The following is a 22,967-nucleotide window of genomic DNA, read 5'->3' as shown; positions in this document are numbered from 1 at the left end:
ACAGTGGTACGAGGGTCTGGATTGGTCAAAATTGGTTTAAGTATTGTATATTCTGTTTAAGACGTTAGATGTAAAGATACATTGTTTAAGACGAAAAGGGTGAAATCACTGCCCGGCTAAGACAAAAATAAAGGCCTAAAACCATACCATATTGGGACGCCAAATAAAGGAGTACAGCTCCATGTAGGACCAGTTTAAACAGAGTTTACCACTTGCTGTAAGTATGTAGCGTGTTAAACAATTCAATGCGTGTTACAATTAGTTCAGTGCTGGGTAACTTAGTAGCATCATATATAGTAAGCATTTGAAATGCAATAATACTGAGTTGTAAAAGTTTAGTGTAAAAAGGGTGTATTTATTGTAGTTTTTCTTTACATAGCTTTACCTATAAAGAATACAGCTTTGCCAGAAAGCACAACTTATGTTTTGTAGCTTATTGAGGGACTGTAAACCATCAAGGATCATATTTGTATGAAAAGCCAGCTTTAGGGTATAATTCAGTTATAATTTCACAATATAACATTAGCTTTATTATGTAATTACAGTAATTAATTAGTAATTATTAAAGATGAATTTCCATTTTCAGTTATTATAAGGTACACCAAGTTGATTTTGTCACTTTTTTTGCAGTATCATACTGTTGACGGATTTCCATTTATGCAAAGTAGTTTATAAAATAATAAAAGCTTGTAGTTCAATTGATTTTCAGTTCAACGCCTCGTAAATAAAACAATTCACATAATCACACAAATTTCTGTACACGTATTTGATCTCCACAAGATACCGAAAACTTAAACTGGAAGATGCCTGGTTGGAACACGATCTGTCCTCTTGCTGTTGCATGTTGCAGCTTTGAACAGAAACCGATGGTTTTCTGCTTTGAATTAATTTAGTCATTCACGGTAAACGAAGCTGCCCAACAGCTCCCTAGTCCGCTAATGCTTCTTTCTCCTCTAGTTGTGGATTTCTGTCTTGACACTCGTTTTCCGTTTCGTCAAGGTCTTGTAGTTGTTGGTCAATTTCTTGTCGAAGAGTTAGAAGGCTTGTGCGGTCTAGTTCTTGAACCAAAGTTAGAACTGCGGACAGAATGTTCTGATTCTGAAAAAAAAAAGATTTCACTTGTTAAACAAGTTTCAAATGTTTTGATCCATGTTTTCTGCTTGCGTTTCTCAGGACCTATTCAAACTTCTTACACTGTATAAGTTTACGCCTGTGAATGCAAAATTCAAACCCCCCCCCCCCCCCCCCCCCCCCTATCCTGCCGACATAAATATATGTATGTAAACGTGTATTTTGGTAAACACTCTCCAAAGTAGAGAACCATCTCCATAGTATGAGTATTTTCATTTCAAAGACAAATAAACAGATCCACAAGTTCAAATGTTAGTACTGATTCGCGACTTTTTTGCATGCGTTTACGTTTAAGTGTGGACAGAGAATATTTTGCAATTATTTCAAGAACCTACTCACCCGAGAGCTGGAAGAAGCAGTTCCAGTTGCTTTCTTATGGACATTCATTGATGTCATAGCTGTAGTAGTATTGGCCTGATCTTCTAACAACAAAGGCTTTAGTCCTAACTGGGCCCGAAGCTTACTGTAATAAAAACAAACAACGGACAACAAGCAATGAGTAAAAGATCTAGTGAAACCCTGAAAAACAGAGTATATCAAAGTTATGGTGATACCCAGTGTTCACAAACTTCACCCAGGAATTGAAATAAATATATGAAATACTTACTTGGTTTCGTCGACTAAATTGCTTTGCGTTGATTCAGGATTTTCATTTTCTGCTGAAAAGAAATATTTTTTTCCACAGTTATTAATACAATGTTCTATAATTTACAAATCAAATTCAAATACTTTTGTAAAATTTATAAGTTATGAAAAAAAACACTTTTAACAGGAGAGGTGTGGTAGGCTGATGGTTGAGGCCTTCCAAGGGGTTTTGGCGACAGGCGACATGCTGCCCGTCGCATTTTCAACTCTCTTCTCGGTGTTTGGATATCCCGATGAAACAGTCTCTTGTGTTTGATAATTACTACTTGTAGTTTAAATTCAATTGAACTCTATTATCCAAGAGAGACAGAGGCCTGCCTGCCTACACCCAAGGTAAATAAAAGTGTTATTACGCCCTACCTGCAGAGCTTTGTGGATTATCATCCTTTGTTGCAGCACCATCAATTTTTAGTATATTCTACAAAATAATAAAAGATTTCAATTAATTAGATTTTTTTATTAAGAATAACACACAGTAATTTGAAAAAAAAACTGCACTTTAGTAACAAGAGCACAGTTATATAATTTTGAGAATAAGTAGACTAAGCTAGAAACACGGCTGATTAGAGTAACTCAAGATACCTTATCTACTGTGGCAGTTAAGTCTAAATGAACAGGAGTATCTTCTGGAATAGGGATGTCCATTCCTTCTTTTGATGCATCTAAAACCTCTGCTTCCTCGACAACTAGGCAAAAAAGTGATATTTTTTATTTCAATTTCACTATAACTAAGTGGCAAATTATATCCTTTTGTGTGTGAATCTAATATTAATAATTACATCATTATTTGCATTACTTAAGGCTTGTCCTTATTGTTTGTCCTTGGCCAAAAAAACTCGTGCAAAGAGGTTACGAATGGAGAGTTGTACAGGATCTTATTTGAGTAATATTTATATACTGGTAATTATGTCAACAGAAATTGCCATTAATTTTTTGAGCTGAAAAATGTCTACAAAGTAGCCCGGGGGGTGGGGGGCACTCCCACATATATGAGCTATATGTATGTGCCACTGCAAAGAGTATGGATTTCAAGCCAACTAATCTGGGATAAGGTATAGAAATCTAAAATCTAAAATAGGGTATAATTTGCCGAGAAATTGTGTGGTATGAATAATTAAGTGCAGTTCTAATAGGAATAAAAACTCAGAAGAGAAAAAGGTTAAAGTAAAAAAAATAAAGAAAATCTTTGCGATAGGGTAAAGATTTTTGTCTCTGTCTAGTATTGGGTTGCAAAATCAGCTGAACATGGTCTAGTATAGGGTTAGGGTTTTGGAGTCCTTGCGGCACACCCCACCCAAAATTATGCAAACTACTTCTCCCGGGCAAACTAGCTGGTGTTCACAGACAGTTCAAAGTAAGTCATGTAACGGACAAGTTTGCATGTAGTCATGTAACAACTTGCCTCACCTACTGTATCCAGCTTAGTAAGTTTGGGTAAATTCTTCAGAACAGTCATTCTGTACTTCTCTGTATCGGCACAAGGATTATCAGAGAGCCACAGGACTCTTAACTTGGGGAGGTTCTTTAAACAGCCTATCTCGTTAATATCTCTTATGCTGTTCTTCCTAAGATAGAGTTCTCTTAATCTGGGACCTGATGGTGCAAAATGGAGAAACACACAAAGAGAAACAAAAAACAGCACAAATGATCTTGTCATTGCATCTATTTTTTAAATGGTATTTAATCTTTTACTTTGGTGAGTGGATTCACATCTGTGCATGACATGGCTCTACAGACATGTGCGTGGTAACATCTGCTCCGTAAAAACTAAAATCTTAATTCAAGACGTTTTGTCTTACCTCAGCACCAGAACTTACAATAGCTGACGTAACTTTGCAGCTATTGTTCTGGTGCTGAGGTGAGACGAAACGTCTTAAAATAATTAAGATTTTAGTTTTTATGGAGTGAAAAATGCTCAAGCACTGTTTATGTTTATGTCAGGGTTTTTTTATCACCAGTCACTTAAAGCCACAAGCTACATCTGTTGGTAGCCTGATTCTTGCAATAGACAGTTGAAAGGATTGAGAGAAAGCAATCGAAGACCATCCGAGAATCAAGGTTCAAACTCAGTCTAGGTGACAACAACAATATAAAACAAACATATTTGATACTGTACAACAGGGATCACTCATCACCCATGGTGCATTCCATGTACAGGCCACGCCAAAGATACACCAAGTTTTTTTTTATAAATCTACCCCAAGGTTTTTTTATTATTCGTGCCTAAAATACATCATCTGTACGCCAGTTAAGACCTGCCAACTATGATTGTACGCCAGTACGCTGCGCAATTTTGATATCCACATTGAAGATCTTTGGCGTAACCTATCACTTACAACTGAAAATCACCATCACACAAAATTTCCACTAAGAGTGTGACAAAGGGCACTTGTTGTGCAAGCAGCAAAATTACCATTTCTTGTGTCAAAAATCACCTAGTGTGATGCTCAAGGTGAATATTTTTTAGCACAATTTGATATATCCAACTGTCATTGCCTGCTTTATAATACTGTAAAACGGTTGTTAGTAATCCACGTAACGGCGGAACGCGGAACGGTGGAACGGCGGAACGAGAAACGGCGTAACGAGATTTTTTTTCCATTTTTTTAGTTTTTTTTTTTTTAACAAACTAACCAACAAACAAACATTAAATATATCTCACAAAATAAAGGGCATGTATATCTTCTTTATCCTTCGAGGTCAATCTAGAGCCAGGATGTCGAGTTTATTTCGAGTTAGGATTTCAAGGAGAAGCGCGGCGGCCGGGCTTCGGACTTCAATGCTCGCACCGATCGATCATGATCGAGACAATGAAACGAACAAAGTCAAAGCAAGTCAACAAAGCCGTTGACAAAAAAAAATAGAAGGGCCTGAAAAGTTACTGATTTCGTAAGAGAAAAAAAAAACAGAAATGAAAAGCCCACAACAAGGGGTATTTTCAGTTGGTCACCCATCCAAGTGCTAACCCCGCTCAACAGGGCTTAACTTCGGCGATCGGACGAAAACCGATGCTTTCCTTGTGGTACATGGTATCAGTGTCAGACGAGACAAAGGGTTATAAGAATCATGCAAATAGTGAAAAAGAATACCTTGTTTAAATGGATCTTATGGACAATTTGGCACTTTCCTGCTTAAACTGGACTTAACTTTTATGAGTATATCTTGTATATTGTAAATTTTAACACGACCACATCAGCTATGCTGTAAATTTATCGTGTCTAAATAAAAGATATTATTATTATTATTATTATTATTACTCTTATTATTATTATTATTATTATTATTATTATTATTATTATTATTATTGTTATTATTATTATTATGAGCTGATTTACGCGCTTTCTGATGCCACATGGAAAGCAACGGTTCTTGTCTGTTGGGCAGGAATAGTACCCAGTACTTGGATGGATTTTTTAATTCTGTTACTTTGTTAGGTGGTCCTTTATGGTATTCTTGGTTTGGTACTGATAAAATGTAACTTTTCAGTCTTTTCAGGCCCTTCTATTTTTTTGTCAACGGCTTTGTTGACTTGCTTCGACTTTGTACGTTTCATTGTCTCGGTCATGATCGGCGCGAGCAAGTCCGAAGGCCGGTCGCGCTTCTCCTTGAAAGCCTAACTCGAAATAAACTCGACATCCTGGCTCTAGATTGACCTCGAAGGATAAAGAAGATATACATGCCCTTTATTTTGTGAGATAAATTTAATGTTTGTTTGTTGGTTAGTTTGTTAAAAAAAAAAAACTAAAAAAAAAAATGGAAAAAAAATCTTGTTACGCCGTTTCTCGTTCCGCCGTTACGCCGTTTCTCGTTCCGCCGTTACGCCGTTCCGCGTTCCGCCGTTACGTGGATTACTAACAACCCTGTAAAACTCCGGTTATAAGCCTTGGACTTATACAACTTCGCAAGGGGTTTTGAGTGGGCTTATAAGCAGAGGGGCTTATATCCGAGAGGGCTTATACGCAGAATAGAAAAAACGTTTCGGAACGAGCTACGGGAGTGTTGATCGAAATACGTTTTAAAGTTAAAAACGCATAATAAAGCAACATTTAGCCCTGTTCAGTACTGTCAACCGGCAGAGGGGGACTTATATCCGGAGGGGGGGGGGGGGGCTTATAATCGGATGTATTTTTTTTGGCTTTTGAAACTGCACTCTCCCCCCTCAGAATTTCTAACGACCTTCCTTGGGGCAGGTATGTTTTTTTCCTGGAACTGTACTGCCACAATGTGCTTACAAATACATACTTGGTACATACTATAACTATATATTGTTGATGGTCAAGAGTAATTTTTGATTGAGTGTCATAAAACCAAAACCAAAATCAAGTACAAAGAACACAGGCAATCCAGTGAACCAATCAAAACTCGAAGCAAATACATGAAGCTGTCACAAAGTGTGGGAAAACATAAGCAAGTGAGTCGTGATTGGTTTTTGTTTTCCTTCAGATTGGTTCAGAAAGTGGCACAATTTTTTTAACCAAATTATCTCGGAGTAATCAGGGTTGTCAAAATAAGCCGGCAACCGGTGCATTTCGCCGGCTATTCTGAATACTGCGCCAGCTACTCTGAACCTTCAAACATAGGTCAGTTCTGAGCATGATATTGGAGAAATAAAATGAAATAAAATTGTTAAGTAAATAACTTGTTTGAACCTAAATTGGATCGCAGGAAATAAATAATATTTACCGTAGTTTCTTGGTTATAAGGTGCACTCGGACCCAAACGTGGTAACTTTGTCATGCTAAGTTTCAAAACTGAACATTTTCCCAAAACACTCAGTTATAAGATGCACCATGAGTTCGGGAGTATAAAAGATGCAGTCGTCAATTAAAGGACAGTTCTCTTTACAGAATTTGAATGTTTAAAAGTTGCTCATTCTCCGTGGCACAATTTTCGAGTAAAGAGGTAAGATTTCTTACTAATATAAGACGTAAATTCGCTCATCCTTTCATCAATCGTGCTTCAAACTTGACTGCTTAGTAACCTGGCAGATGTGTAGTTTCCAGTGACCGTCTGAGTGACCACTGAGTTTGTAAGAAATTTGTTCAAATTATGCACCAAAATATCGCAAATTATAAAGCGGTAAAATTCTGCATGCGCGATTGCCAGTTTTATCCGCTAGACATAACGTTACTTCCGTTACAGTATTTAGTTTTTGATAAGTTTTTATTCCCACTAGGTTTATACATTTTTAAAAGGACAACTTGATAAAAGTAACTTTGATGAAAGAAGTCTTTAGGAAAAGGAACGAAAAGGTTTTTTTATTGCCTCCCTGACCTTTTTGATGTGTCATTTTTATGAACACTGAATTTAAGAATGACTTATTGGAAAAGGCCGGTTTTTACGCAAGTCTCATTACGTTCGTTTTTTAGGGATAGAAGTTGTAAGCGCTGTTGAAACAATGGTGACTGTTATACACGACTTCAGTTATCACTATCTTATTAAAGTACATTCCAGAACTATAACACCATAATAAGAGTGGGGAAACCATCTACACACTGTTTGCCCAAATTAGCCCCATATTGCATCTCTGGGAATCTTTTTTTAAAAATTTTTCCTAAAGTGGGGGGGGGGGGGGCAACCCCTCCCATACTCTCCCCAAACGATGTGCAGTGTGCATCATGTCAAGCTGCTTTGCGACTCCACGCAAACCCCAGCCGCCTACTTTTTGGGTGGAACCTGCTACTCAAAAACCTGCTGACAACCCTGACTAATGCAAAACCAAAGCAATCACGAATTACTTTTGACACCCAAGTGAAAATCGCTCTAATGTGACAGGTCATGTCATTAACATTTGATGGTATGTTATTTTAATATCCTGGGTACCATAACTATGTCATAAAACCTACATTCGTTTTAAACATTCTTTAATTATAATAAACGTATTTACAAGTATGTCCTAAATTTCATGACCACATATATTATGTAAACAATCGTTATGTGTTCTATCATGTGTTCTATGCATGTGCTTGTATCGAGATGCCCCATGATTGTCATGTGATTACTTTATTGTTACGCAATGGGCTTCCCTGTTGTGCGACATTAGGGTTGGCGATCTCATTAAAACGAATCAGTTCTAATGTCCACAATCTCCTGAGTCTTTACAAGCCTTCAGTACACAAATCGTTACATGGTGGCAGCGGTGGGATCGAACTTTCGTCTAGATACCTTAGTGGAACATTGTTAAAGAATGGCGACATCACATTTGCCGCCACCTCCGTCGCTTGAAATTCACGATGCAAACGCGGCCGAGAAATGGAAGAAATTCGAACTAGCGTGGAGAAACTATGCTTTAGCTACAGAGCTGAGCGAGAAGGACGAGAAAATCCAAGTTGCCACTCTACTAACAGTGATAGGCGAGGAGGCTCGAGAAGTGTATTCAACGTTTACAGATTGGGCGCGCGCGGGCGACAAAGAGAAAATTGAGCCAGTCTTGACGAAGTTCGCCACGTACTGCAAACCGCAACAAAATGTACCCTTCGAGCGTTACAGATTCAACCGCAGGGTGCAAGAACCTGGAGAATCCTACGATCAATACAGAACGGCACTACGCAAGCTAGCCGAGGGTTGTAGCTTCGATACAATTACGCCAGAAGAACTTCTTCGAGATCGTCTGGTATTTGGAATAAGAGATGCAAAGGTTCGAAGACAGCTGTTACGCGAAACGAATCTAACACTGAAGAAAACAGACGAGATTTGCCGCACATCAGAGAGCACAGCCGAGCAGATGAAAGTTGTCGAAGAAAATCCTGAAACAAAGCAAGTGAACGCCGTAAATCATCCGAGCAAGAGAGAACCTCGTGCAAGCGGCGAAAGAAATGGTTTCAGGTTTCAGTCAGCACAAAAAGACAACAACGCCGCTGCAAAGGAATGCGGGAACTGTGGAAAAGCACACGACTTGAAGAGGAGGGAAAGCTGTCCAGCATTTAGAAGAAGATGTGCTAAGTGTGGAAAATACAATCATTTCGCAGCCATGTGCATGGGCGGAGCGTGGGCCGATAGAAACAAAATTAGCCAAACAGCAAGAGTTGTTGACCTCGAGGAAACCGAAGAGCTCTGCGGCATTGGCGCTTCCGCAGGCTCACTTGAGTGAGGTGTGGGTGTGGCCACTTGTGTGGGTGTGGCCTGGTTCTGTTCCCCTGGGACTGTTAGGGTCAGGTCAGGGTCCACCTGCTGGTTATCCTTGTTTGGGGCTTCATCTGACATGATCAGTTGACGGCAGTTCCGTCTGTAAACAGAATCGCCGATCTGCACTTTATAGCTGACGAGGAAACCGAAGACACCGAGTGTGACGAAATTTATTGCATCTCCGATATCGCTGCAATACAGCTCGATGATTCTCAGCTAGTAACTCTCAAGCTGAAGTCAGGGAACTTTTTACGTTTCCAACCAGACACAGGCGCTCAATGCAACGTCATTCCTGTACACCTTTACAAGAAAGCGACCAAAGACGTCACCCTCGAGCATGTGAAGCAATATCAGACAGCGATCGTAGCGTATGGTGGCTCGAAAATTCCTGTAGTAGGCGAAGTTCAAATTCACGTCTGTCGTGGTGACTACCAGGGCTTTCTCGACTGTAAACTGGTAGACAGTACCGAAATACGGCCGCTCTTGGGAAGAAAAGCATGTATTGAAATGAAGATTATCAAGTACATGGACAATGATGAACTACGTAAACCAAACACTGGGAGTTTCCCTGTTTACACTTTAGACAGCACAAAAGGCGAGGTAACAAACCAATCTCCCCTCTCCAAAGAAGACCTCCTCCGAAAGTATCCCAAAGTCTTCAGAGAAAATGTTGGCCAGATGGAAGGTGAATATCGCATCAGAATTGACAGTGAAGCAGACCCAGTGCAGAATGCACCCCACCGGGTGCCAGTGGCATTGAGAGACAAGCTCAAGGAGACATTAGATGACCTTCAGCAGCAAGACATCATCACAGCCGTGACAACCCCTACAGCCTGGATTAACTCAATGGTTGTAGTACCCAAGGCAAATGGCAAGTTACGAATTTGCCTGGATCCGAAGGACCTGAATCGAGCAATCCTTCGCGAACATTACCCCCTCCCCACCATTGAGGACGTCGCTACACGCCTTCACGGGGCTAAAGTTTTCACAAAGTTAGATGTTCGCAGTGGATTCTGGCATGTTGTGTTAGACGAGAAGTCATCATACCTTACCACATTCCAAACACCTTTTGGACGTTTCCGGTGGAAAAGAATGCCTTTTGGAATCAGCTCGGCCCCAGAAGTATTCCAGCGACGAATGCATGAACTTATTGAAGGTCTGCAGGGTGTGGAGGTCATCGCAGATGACTTTGTGGTTGTTGGATTTGGACACACCCATCTGGAAGCCGTTCACGACCATGACCAGAGCCTTATGGCATTTCTACAGCGTTGCGAAGCCCAAGGAGTCGTCCTTAACACAGAGAAGTTTACCCTCAGGCAGAAAGAGGTGCCGTTCATTGGGCACATAGCCACAGATGAAGGTTTGCGCGTAGACCCATCCAAAGTCAGAGCCATAATTGAGATGCCTGCTCCCACAGACAAAGCTGGAGTACAGAGGCTGTTAGGTCTAGCACAATACCTAAGCAAGTTTTTGCCGCATCTCTCCGATATAACCAAGCCACTGCGAGAGCTGACTCAAAACGACGTGGTTTGGCTATGGGAAAGTCCCCAACAGACAGCGTTGGACACATTAAAGAAAGCCGTCACCACTACACCGGTGCTTCGGTACTACAATTTGAAGGAAGAAGTCACAATTCAGTGTGATGCTTCGCAATCTGGATTAGGAGCAGCGTTGACACAAAACGGTCAGCCAGTGGCTTACGCATCTCGGGCACTTACACCTGCAGAAACTAGGTATGCCCAAATTGAGAAAGAGATGTTAGCAATCGTGTTTGCCTGTAACAAGTTCGAGGCATACATATTTGGCCGTGACATGGTTACGATCGAAACTGACCACAAGCCATTGGAGAACATTGCACTCAAACCTCTCCATTCAGCAACTAAACGTTTGCAACGCATGCTGATGCAAACACAGAAGTACAACCTGAGAATCAACTACAAGAAAGGAAAAGAGATGTTCTTAGCAGACACCCTTAGTCGAGCATACCTCCCTGAAGTCAATTCCTGTCACTTCTCACAAGAGCTAGAGGACATCGACCACAGAATCTTACTCCCTGTAAGCAAAGCACGATGGCAGCAAATCAAACATGCGTCAGCGGACGATCCAGTGTTACAGCAACTACGCCAGACCATACAGAATGGTTGGCCAGGTACCCGGAAGGAAACCCCAGAATGTCTGTACCCATATTTCGACTTTCGTGATGAATTGACAGTCCAGGGGGATCTCGTTTTCAAAGGGCAGCAGTTGGTTGTTCCAGCAGCTTTACGGAAGGAACTCATGGCTGTCACACATGCCTCTCACATAGGCATAGAAGGTTGCATCCGGAGAGCTCGAGATACCCTCTACTGGCCTCGTATGGCTACAGAACTAAAGGAGTATGTATCCAAGTGTGATGTCTGCCTCGCACATCGAAGTGCTCCTGGCAAAGAACCTCTACTGCCACATGAAATGGTGGCGCGACCATGGTCAAAGTTGGCTGCAGATCTCTGTGAACTGGACGGCCGTACATTGTTAGTAATTACAGACTACTACAGCAACTTCATTGAAGTAGCCCGCATTAACTCCGTGACATCCAGAAGTGTTATTAAAGAGATGAAAGAAGTTTTCGCAAGATATGGTATCCCCGATGTCCTTGTTACGGACAACGGTGCACAATTTGCATCAGCTGAATTCGCAGCCTTCGCAGAAACCTGGTCTTTTGAGCACAACACATCGTCGCCTCGCTACCCACAATCCAATGGAAAGGCTGAGAATGCTGTTCAGACGGTCAAGCGCCTCTTCAAAAAGTGCAAAGCATCCGGTCAGTCTGAGTACCTTGCCCTACTTGATTGGCGAAATACACCAACGGAAGGTGTTGGAACCAGTCCAGCACAACGCCTCTTCGGTCGCCGTTGCAAGACCTTGTTGCCGGTGTCCGGTACATTGCTTCAGCCACGACACTCGACAGAAGGAGAAACCAGAGCCATGATGGGCATGAAGCGTCGGCAGCAGCATTTCTACAACAGCCACACTAAGCCACTCCAGCCAATCGCAACTGGACAATCTGTGCGTATGCGACTGCCAGGGAACACCACATGGACGGCAGGCACCTGTGTCGGTGAGGCTGGTCCGCGAAGCTATAAAGTGCAGATCGGCGATTCTGTTTACAGACGGAACCGCCGTCAACTGATCATGTCAGATGAAGCCCCAAACAAGGATAACCAGCAGGTGGACCCTGACCTGACCCTAACAGTCCCAGGGGAACAGAACCAGGCCACACCCACACAAGTGGCCACACCCACACCTCACTCAAGTGAGCCTGCGGAAGCGCCAATGCCGCAGAGCTCTTCGGCCCTTCCCAGCCCCCGCAGGTCCAGCCGGAGCTGTCACCCCCCATCTTGGATGAATGATTATGTTACACCTTGATTTAGATGCAGATGGGAACATTTAGCATTTATTGATTAGCAACAATGACATTGAGCATTTATTGATTAGCAGCTATGACATGGAACATGGGACACTGATTAGCAGCAATGACATTGAGCATTGGACTATATTTAGGGAATGTCGAAATATTGTGTTTTGTTCTTCATTTTTGTATAAGAGGAAGGGTGTATCGAGATGCCCCATGATTGTCATGTGATTACTTTATTGTTACGCAATGGGCTTCCCTGTTGTGCGACATTAGGGTTGGCGATCTCATTAAAACGAATCAGTTCTAATGTCCACAATCTCCTGAGTCTTTACAAGCCTTCAGTACACAAATCGTTACAGTGCTTCCAAACTTAATCCAGTAAGAAGCTTTTATTTCTAAATGCAAAATACACATTCCTTAATCAAAAAACAAAAAAGATAAACAGCACTTTCTAAACTGAAAACAAAATGTTTAATTAAAGTGTCGATTGCAGTATGATCAAGCAACTCATATTTTCACGCCTATCTCTTGGAGAAATAAAACAAGCATACTGTTTTCTTCTTCATTAATTAACAAAGATTATTTCCATACCTCATGTTGTATGCTCCCTCGGCTCCATATTCATTGCCCAAGCCAGAGAGATTTAACAACTCCGAGGCCAGACCACCATCAAGACCTCCGTCCATGTCATCAATACGCCAACTTGTGCTCGCCATCACGGTAATTTTTCACGCCATTTGGTCTCAAGAACGCATCAATTTGAAACTATCGATACCATGTGGGCCTGTATGACCTATACACGATCAAATGGACAAGATATCTTGGCAACAAATGAGACAATAAAGCTGAAAATTTAGCAGAATGACAGGTCAACACGCTTGAAAGCAACTTGCACATATTCCACAAGTGTTGTGGAGACTGGGACGAGACTTCGTCGCGATCCCGCCAAGCCACAGGGATACCACGCTCACGCGCGTATCAAATAGCACAAAGTCTCGAGGCTCGACCGCGGTCAAACGACAGAAATTTGCAAAAAAAAAAAAACGGAGGGAGGAGTACTCACGGCAAAGATACGGTTCTAATTTTCACTGCTTAAAGTTCAATACTTTATCACTCCTGATGATTTAATAAATTTTTTTGAAGCTTTACTCAAAAAAATGTTCTATAATTTAAGTGTTTGAAAACAGGGAAATGTAGACTTGTCAATTGTCGGCGCCATTTGTCAAAGTAATTTGGCTCGGATGCAGAGCATTTAAAAAGTAAAATTACTTGTTTATTTGAGGGAATGGAATTATCTTTACACTCAGCAACTATTTTATCTACCTTTGTTCATACTTCCACTTTAATAGGAAATAAATTTCCAAAAAATAGAAAGAAAAACTGCCTGATTCGTTTGTGCGCCGGGCAGGAGCCAGGAGTCCATTAATAGAAGCCCATTACCCGCGAAAGTTACTGTTTCCGATGAAGTCAGCTACTACTTTGCGAGGAAATACTGAAATAATCGCTTGGCTCACAGTGTCAGAGGCAAGTATTACTTGAATTGTTAATTAAACAAAGCAAGTGAAGTAAAGCCTTCTCTGTGTCTGCAGTGTCTGTGTATGCATGTATACAATCTTGACACACAAAAGCAGCATACACCTAATTAAAGAAATGTTGACCCTGTGAAAAGCATAAACCATGAACAATAACATGCACTGATTGAGATTCTGGGTATACAGCGCTGGTAAGCTTAGTAATATTCCATTTATTGATAATCAAGATATTTCTTTCTTTGGAGCATAATTTATGCAACCTGTGAACAGTCCTAGTGAACAGTCGTATCGTTCATGGTTTATGCTTTTTATAGGTCAACGTTTTTCAGTGGGGTGAACTAAAACTACATCCACGCGATAAAGATACCACGACAGATAAGTCTGAACTGATCAGCGTCGAAGAACTAATCACATTCAAACAATCACTCGTTATTTATCACTGACAATACCATAGACTTAGCAACCGATTCTGTCAACAGTCTTACATTGCGAATTAGAAGAGCGTGTAGTTTGGCATATTATTGTGCGATGACCAATTAGAGGCTGCAGAGTACAAAAATGAAGTTTCTTATCATTTTCTGTTGCCGATTGTTCCGCCTTTGTATTTGCATTTCAATTGGCTAAACACAAATCAACACCAGTGACTATTGGTAGCAACACAAGCATTTTAGAAATGTTTAAAGGCGTCTCCCGTTGAGCAGAAATAAAGAGCGCATCAAGATAGATCTGCACGAGCACGAAGACCAGATTCGCGTTTCAAGATGTTTTTTATCCTTTTGTTCTCAGTTTCATTCACATGGTTTTCTACAACTCGCGGAGAGCTTCAAGCAGTCTGCTCGTCAGGCATGACTGTTTTGAAAAACCATAATGCGTCTACACCGATAAAACTCACGGGTAGACTTTCTAATGACACGAACCTGCACGGCTTTTGCGTTTTGAAGATGGACAAACCAGACACTAGCTTTTTACAAGTGCGAGCTAAGAGGAATGACAACTCCACTGGTGAGGATATGTTAACGTTTTGATAATGTAAGAATATATATTGTTGAGTCTGTGTTCGAGCCTAGTGACCCATCAGGCTACTAGGCTCGAAAAAATGTGAAAGTTTCGTTGCAATGTGCTTTTCTCTGAGCAATTTTTGCGTAGTTTAATTTTGGAAGTTTTGGAGAGCTGCCGCTTTCTGGTGCAATTTTTCTGTTCAGCACTTTGTAAATACTTCCCAAGAGACCTCCCTTGATCATAATGGTCAAGTACCTGTTAGAGATAAATTCCGACAGGGGACACGGCTCTAAAACGGCGACATGAAGGTACTGAAATGACAACGAATGACGAGACCACTGCTGTGGATTTACGACAGCGACAGCGACAAAGATAAAAGCAAAGTGGCCAGCGACATTGGCTTTTTTAATCAGACATGATCGATTGATATTGTCATGCTCAAGAAAAAGCGAGGGAAATCAGACAAAAAATTAGGTGGGGACAAGTAAACTAGGTTTCTGTACTGAAGTTAGAGTAAGACGTTTTGCGACGAAATCACAACCAATTTCCCAAGCCTATTAATATATTCTTTTTTCTGTTTATGAATAAATGTTACGCTTCAACGTATCATATATCATTTGATAGAGCATAACATTTGATAGAAAATAAAGGCTCCAGTGATTTGAAATTGCTGACTTGAAACAAACCCAAAATTTGGTGCCTTGAAAGCACGTACACTATTCTATTTGCGTGTTTTTCGGACAGTGCACAGCTTTAAAAGTATTGTCGTTTATCGCAATCCTTCAAAGAAACCAGTCGATCGAGACCGGACGAATCGCCCGAGGTGTTCTTCAGTCTAGTGGTCAAACCAATCGCTAAACTGGGTGATTAAGTTTGATGTTATCTCGAACCAGTGCTAGTCAAAGCAATTTTAATTGCTAAATATTTTCAAGTATATGAGCAGTTTTATCCCAGTTTCATTACTAATTTATATACGTTTGCCTTAATGAATAGCAACAAGTCTTTTCCATTTATTCAGATAATTATTTGTTTAGGCCACGCGAAAGTTAGTTTCGAAAATTGCCCTTTGTCAGTCGTCTTGGCCTAGGAATATTGAGCCGCAGTGGCCGCGCCACAACTCATCATAGGTGCGGCAGACTAGCCATAAATTAAATTGTTTTCGACATTTCATTATCAACAAGTTATGAAAATTTCTTTGACATTTAGTATCTATTAAAAGGGTTCCTAAAGAGGACTAATAGGTTTTGGGTTGCAATGTACCGAGGTTGAATCAGCGACTCAGAAGCTAGTGGGAGTCTCCAGGAAGCGCATATTTGATAGCTAGTAGCCGAGTATTTATTTGAAATTGCAAAATCATTCTACAACTTTGATCAACTTTCTGTCGGCGTGTTTCTCACTGGGGAATAAAACGTGCAGAGATTGCATCGGCTGGTCAGGAGTACTGATCATATTAGAAAGCGAATTTGTGATCTAATTTGATATTCCAGCTGGTTGTCCACTATTAATAACGACAACCGGGAGCCCTGACGAATGCGAATCGAGGAAATGATTTTTGTCGGTGAAATTACAGAGGCAGTGAAGTACCAGATCCTAAAGTTCTATGCCTTGTGTAAGGGCGCGTTTTTATTCACAATTCTGGAATGAGAATGGTCAAAATATGAAATGCGCGCGTTTTTCTATTCCTATTCTGGAATGGACAGAACGCCATTCTGCTCCCAGGGGCAGAATGAACATAATGTTGCGAATGAAATTCAAGATGGCGGACGGCATAGCCCGCGATTCGAGGGATGTGTCTCCTCTCTTTTGTGAATAGCACTACCATAAAATTCGATAAATACATTACATACTCCATACTTTCTTTCTCATCTTTATTAAGTAGAAAAAATTGCTGCGATAATGGCTGCAATATTCAAGCCCGGTGGGGGCCCCCCCGGGTATTCAAGTCTCAGTCTCGGATTTTCAAACAAGGGTCTCGCGTCTTCGCTAGTCTCGGATTTCACCACGATTCGTGACCTCTACTGTTTGAGCTTCATCCGCCACGGAAAGGTCAGTATACATTGTGGTGCAATAAAGGAGACAGTTTCATTAAACCCTCTGAGGCATATAATCTGTGAGCTTGCGTTGAACGTCATGAGAACCTTGCAAAATTGCGACATAAAAAGGTTGAAAATTCAAACGGGGAAACATAAGTACCCTCCCCCCCCCCTCCCCTTCGCCCTAACAAGGCCTCAGAAACAGCCTTTTTATCGCTGACCTGCCAGCTCTTCACAGTGCCGAAAGAGATGTTCCACGATTTGATCTGTGTAGTACTTCTCGATAAACGCCGAATTTCGAGCGCGTGTTTAATTTTAAGATATGAAGTGAAGTGAAAGTGAAAAAGTGAAAGACTGTACTTTATTTAATGAGGGTGACCCGTGACAGTAACTTAAGTTACTGATAAACTTGGTGCCCTCAGCTTAAAATAATTAGAATGCTAAAAATATATTATTTACAATAAAATGCTAAAATATGATATTATTTACAATAAAATACTTAATTAAGTTACTATTAAAAATGGTTACAAATAATAAAACTGGACTTACAATTACAAACATACTACGACTAATCATAATAAGAGTAAATTAAAGGGAAAAAAATTAAAAAATTCCATTAGTTTTCTGAGAGTTAAAAATAGTATTACATAATTTAGCCTTAAACGATTTAACGGACTTCTCTGCCAGCAAGCTCTCGCTTAGAGCTTGCTGGCAGGCTATTATACGCGTTTACCGGTGTGCATAAAAATATAGCTATGAAGTCCAAATCGTGGCCGTTAAAACATAGCTGGAACCACATTTCCTCCGCTATAGTGCCTTTAATTCTATTTCTGGTAGAAGTAAACCCGTCTTAGGGTATGAGTCTGATTAAAAATTCCTTTCGGATCAACGCAGCCTGGGCGGCAAACTTAGAAGCGAGTCCCTACTGCAACGGTAGAAATCTACTGCTCCCGCGGTCCCGTAATGATCTAATGATTAGTTTCAGTGAGCAGATGCTGCTGCAGTCCTGTAGAACAGTAGTTGATAAAAAATTAAGATTAAGTGAGTAAACCTCGCTCCCAAAAATTTTTATTGCCAATCCTGTGCGGAGACAACTTGAAGAGATATTAAATTTAGATACCTAGTTTAGTTTTTGTCCTTAAAAGGTTTTCGAAGAAACTCAGCTTACGAGAAAAACAATTTCATATTCTTTGGCTTTAATACGTGCCCCCGAATAAACGTCACAGTCGCTAAAACAGAGTTTAGAAGATTTATTTGTGGTCTCTATCGCAATCAAAACTAGCAACGGCTGATGTGGCCTCCTCCCTAAATTTTGTAGTACTTTTTTTTTGTTGTTGTAAGGGACCGGTCATTATTTATCGCCTGGGGTAAGTGATCCACCTTTGGGGTGGTTCACTTGAATTATAGATGAACAGAAGGGGGGATCAGTCGTAACTGAGAGCCCAAAAGGGGGGATCATTGAAAATTATGGGAGGAATCAGATGCAGGACAACTCAAATCTGTTTGGATAATGAAAGTTTGAGAGCACACAAAATACACTGTGGAATGTGTACATTTCAATTTATATCTAGAACGTTACGTTTTGTGTTAAACACTTTTATATTTTTCCTTTAAAAACGTGCTTAGCTAATATTCATCTTTGAACATGACAGGTGAATTCTAAATTGTGAACCCATGATAACTGAAACATTGTGAAATAGCATGTTTGTTTAAAGGAGCAATGTCACGGCAGTCTACGTAATTTTTTTGATTACTTTCAAACGGAAGGAAACCTCAAAATAATAATTTTCTAACATAAAAAACAACAACAAAGGAGTAATAAAAATGCGAAAATAACCGAGGTTGGTTTCGACTGACGAAGATTAGGACGGATTACAAACAACAAACTTGCCAATTTTTTCAATATGGGGATTGCGTTGTCCGCGACGTAGCTGCTTTAAACATGAAGCATTTGGCGCCTCTCCTAGAGATTGGTCCGGCTCTTGTAAACCTATAGTAGCGGACTGAGGTTCCGGGTACAGGGTTCTCAGGTTTCGGGTACTAAATAGGCGAACTTATCGCCTTCGAATGCAACTCTTTATTATGCCTGAAATGAACTTGGGTTCATTTCAGGGTTCGATTTCATGGGTTCGATTCCCGTCGGGGACTCAGATTTTTTCTTTGTCCATGCTCGTGTCATGTTGAATACTTCATCTTCAGAACTTATTAATGTTTTGGTACACTCCGTATTTCTCACTCTTTAGGAAAACTATTCGTTTTGTTTGACGGCTCCTCTAGATCTATGTTTAGCATGTTTAGCGCCCATCGCATTTGCTGTTCAGTGTTCAAGCAGCTAGTTCCTGAACCCAGATTACTTGCGACGAAACAGAGTCGTTAATCTGTTGGCTATGCTGTTACAAAAAATCTTCAATTTCATGGAGTGTTGGTTTGGCAGAAGATATTTTTGTCAGGGCTCCATAACCGGTAACTGAATATGCAATGGGTGCAAAGACATCAAGGGGGGGGGGGGGGGGATCACGAAAGTGATCAATAGTATTGAGGGGGGGATCACTTCATGGAATAACGTTTAAAGGGGGGATCACCTAAATTTCACCATGTTTATCCCAAAATCCTCCGCTCCCCCCCCCCCCCCCCCAGGCGATAAATAATGACCGGTCCCTAAATATGCAAAATTTTAATACTTTAGATCTGCAGCTATCGAGCTATCAAATGACTGATATCGCATATCATCAGGATCAGAATAGCGTTTTTGACTGTATTCTTCGAATCTATTTTGTGAATTAAAAATTTTAGACTGGTTTGATTGTTTTCGACTTCTCAGGAAGAGCTACGGTTCAGAATGTAGATAGATCGTGGATAAATCGCATCATGCCAATTTGGCTCATACAATTTGCGAAACAAAATGCATGAAAGAAAAGAAAAGATGCATACAATGCAACGCAGAATTCAGACGTATTTTAATTTGCCTTCTTGATTGGTGTCTGGTTTCTGCAGACCTGCATGTAATGCTAACTTTTTACCATGTATATAGGTTTTTTATTTCATATTTTCTGGCGATAAAACAAGACATTTCGAAATTCTGTGCCGTGTACCTTATGGTCCTTGTGCGTTAAAATTAAGGTCCTTAGTTGTCTAAACTATTTCTCCAAACAAGTCTGTTCCAGGCATTTGTTTCTGTCAGTTGGAAGGTAGCGCAAAGAACAGTAAGTGTTGAAAAAGGCCCCAACACCTCTTTTTGTTTTCACTAGCTTTTCCTCGCGCTTAACTCCCTCAGGCTGAGCTACTACAAAACGCTTTCATCTGTTTCATTAATATTCTATTATAAGCCCTGCACTTTCGTTTCTTCCTCTAGGTTTCCTGCACATTTTTCTGCATGAAGCGGGTGGATCATCAATGCTTGGTCATGTGGACGTTTCAAAGCCTGCCCCTGCCTGGAACACACTGACCGTTAGTCTTCCACGCTCAGTCCAAACCTCTCAGGAAAAGTACATGTCAGTTACGGGAACAAGTGGTGTGTCTTTTGCAGTTGAAGTAACTCAAACTCCATCAGAAATTTCGTTGAATACACCACAGACTGTTAATCTCGAGAAGGACAGTGTGATCGTGTTCCAGTTCAGTCCGCCTAAAGGTATCTCAGATACACAACTTGACATAACTGTCACTTCCCAGTCAAATGTACCAGCTTATTTGAAGGTCTCGCAAATCTATCAAGATGTCCATGAAAACATAGAAGTTGTTGATTACAAGCCAAGGAGTCACTTCGTCTTTCCTTTGCAAAGAAGGGACGTATTACCCTGTCCAAAGCTTCTGTCCCGCCTTTAACTGACTCCACCTCTAGCTGGTACGTTGGAATAGCACTCAAGGACGCAACAGGCACTTTAAAAACCAATGAATCAAAATACGTTGCTCTTGAACTGTCGCAGTCATTTGATTACAGTTATGCAACACCAATTTGTACTTTATTTTTTGTATCACTAGCGGGAGGTGTATTGGTGTCGTTCATTGCAATGTGGCTTTTTAAAGAATCTCTTGTAGTAACAAATACACCTAATGCAACAGTTATTGCTAACAAAAATAATGAGCTCCAGGACTTTCCACCTGGTAATCAGGGCAATAATAATCGTGACTCAAAAAAATTTAAAAGATTTGGGAGATTCATTTTGGCAATGCTGAAGGTAGCATACAACTACTGGTTTTCTGGTGGTCCAAAAACCTACTCTTATATTACGGGCATTGCGGGTTTCGTATTAATGATCGGTGCTGGTCAGTATGTCATTGAAAACTGGTACGTAATGATACAAGAGGGTGATAGAGATAGCTGTTATTACAATGACTTTTGCTATAGAGTTAGCAGCCATGATATTCCATTTAACCTAATGATAAGTAACTTAGCTTACATAATCCATGGTTTTATTTTAACTGTCTGTCTTTGGTACATGGAAACAGAGCTGTATCTGTACTGTAAAAATCTTGAGAGTTTTCCCACTCGAGGAACACACGATGAACGAAAAGACATCTTGCCAGATCATGTCATGATATGCCCCAATATCACTCTACACTATCTAGAGGGGGGTGTTCGATATATGCCCCAATATCACTCTACACTATCTAGAGGGGGGTGTTCGAAAGCATACTTTTGGAGATGAAGAAAAGAAGTCTTTAAAGGCACAGGCACGGAAAAGTAAGTATTCCTTTTCCATCGGGTATTCATTTGCTTGGGCGCTGTTGTTCGAGGGATTGTTTTCTACACTATACCATTTGTGCCCAAGTAGGTACACGTTCCAGTTTGATTCTGCATTTATGTTTGTAATTGCAGGTTTAGTTGTTCTGTTGTTGTATAATGGAATTGAATTGAATGAGTGCCCTAACTCCGACGGAGTAAAATCCCCAGTAGGTGCTTTAAATTTTTTCCTTTTTTTCATAGTGCCACTTTTCATCTTCAATTATTTTGGTTCACTCTATCACTCAGAATCAGGGCTAAGCAAAGCATTGCAAGGGGTGTTTTTCACATTTTTGATAATTTGGTGGTTCGCGTTGGTTTTCTGGGCTTTCCATAAGCTTAAAATTCGTAATGGGGTTTTTCCAAAATTTGAAAATTTGGAAAAATTTAAAAATTTGTTTAAAGACTGCTGTTCTTTTTTTTGTTGTTGTAGAAAACCTAAGGAAAACTCTGCTGAAAATTACTGGAATGTGTTTTATTTCATCATGGGTGGTTTGGTTGCTCCCCTGTTAATATTTTTGTGGTACTTTCTGAGAGACCTTTCTCAAGCGTTTCTGTTTACTTGTATTGCAGAGAGTATTGTTGCAGTAAGTGCCAAAACTAAAATACTGCAAAAGCTATTCGCACTGTGCTGCAAGGGTTGCAAATGTGAACGCACGTGTAATTGTTCAGATAAGTGCACTTGTGAGCGCACGGCAGTTACCCGTAAGGAAATTTTACAGGTCTTTTATATCGTAATCACGGCTTGTGTTTTGGCAGGGGCTGTTTCCATTTTCCTTGCCCTACCTACCACGGACAAGACGTCATCTCCGGAAGAGTCGCGTAATAACAACGAGGAATGCCAAATTTTTGGGTTTTTCGATTGGCACGACCTCTGGCATTTTTTGTCTTCTTTCGCCTTACTCATGGGTGCATTTGTTATCATGTTTATAAGTGCTGAATCAGTGCAAAGTAATGTGAATTCGGGGAGGGTATGTGCAGGAACAACACAAGAGAATGCAGCTGAAATTAATGAGAATGAAAGGGATGGTGGAAATAAACGCCGTGCAGGAAAAAAAGGGGCGATGGACATGGAAGACACAGTAGAAACGAAAGGGGTGGTATAAAATGATAGGAATGGTGGAATTGAGAACAGTGGTATGGGGGTCTGGATTGGTCAAAATTGGTTGGAGTATTGTATATCCTGTTTAAGACATTAGGCCATGTAAAGATACACTGTTTAAGATGAAAAAGAGGGAAATTACTGCCCGGCTAAGACAAAAATAAAGCCCTAAAACCATACCATATTGGGACGCCAAATAAAGGAGTACAGCTCCATGTAGGACCAGTTTAAACAGGGTTTACCACTTGCTGTGAGTATGTAGCGTGTTAAACAATTCAATGCGTGT

General features: G+C 40.6%; 2 protein-coding genes and 1 pseudogene across 4 annotated transcripts in view; 2 read left to right on the top strand and 1 right to left on the bottom strand.

Moving 5' to 3' along the window:
• Positions 1-334: 334 nt before the first annotated feature.
• The window catches only part of LOC144659641 (cilia- and flagella-associated protein 410-like), a 28,093-nt gene continuing 5,460 nt past the window's right edge, over positions 335-22,967 (bottom strand). Inside the window, exons 5-10 of one of the 2 annotated variants that reach the window (XM_078520125.1) lie at positions 3,184-3,369; positions 2,359-2,462; positions 2,137-2,194; positions 1,739-1,790; positions 1,471-1,594; positions 335-1,098 (exon numbers count right to left, since the gene is read on the bottom strand). In XM_078520125.1, the coding sequence (XP_078376251.1) occupies positions 928-1,098; positions 1,471-1,594; positions 1,739-1,790; positions 2,137-2,194; positions 2,359-2,462; positions 3,184-3,369 (695 nt within the window). In that variant the 3' untranslated portion in view covers positions 335-927. The remainder of the gene's footprint in view (positions 1,099-1,470; positions 1,595-1,738; positions 1,791-2,136; positions 2,195-2,358; positions 2,463-3,183; positions 3,370-22,967) is intronic. The other variant, XM_078520128.1, reaches the window with a different exon arrangement.
• LOC144659631 (uncharacterized) lies at positions 14,485-21,640 on the top strand (annotated as a pseudogene). The gene is made up of 2 exons (XR_013571937.1): positions 14,485-14,829; positions 20,212-21,640. The product of XR_013571937.1 is annotated as an uncharacterized LOC144659631 (transcript).
• On the top strand, positions 21,541-22,897 carry LOC144659640 (uncharacterized). Its single transcript, XM_078520124.1, has one exon. The coding sequence runs from the start codon at positions 21,660-21,662 to the stop codon at positions 22,683-22,685; it is 1,026 nt and encodes a 341-aa protein (XP_078376250.1). The 5' UTR covers positions 21,541-21,659; the 3' UTR covers positions 22,686-22,897.

This window comes from Oculina patagonica, chromosome 7 (genome assembly GCF_052425735.1).
Source record: "Oculina patagonica isolate OP01 chromosome 7, crgOcupat, whole genome shotgun sequence".
Classification (NCBI taxonomy): domain Eukaryota; kingdom Metazoa; phylum Cnidaria; class Anthozoa; order Scleractinia; family Oculinidae; genus Oculina; species Oculina patagonica.
The sequence above is the reverse complement of the archived record's forward strand: the minus strand, read 5'-3'. Positions and strand labels throughout refer to the sequence as shown.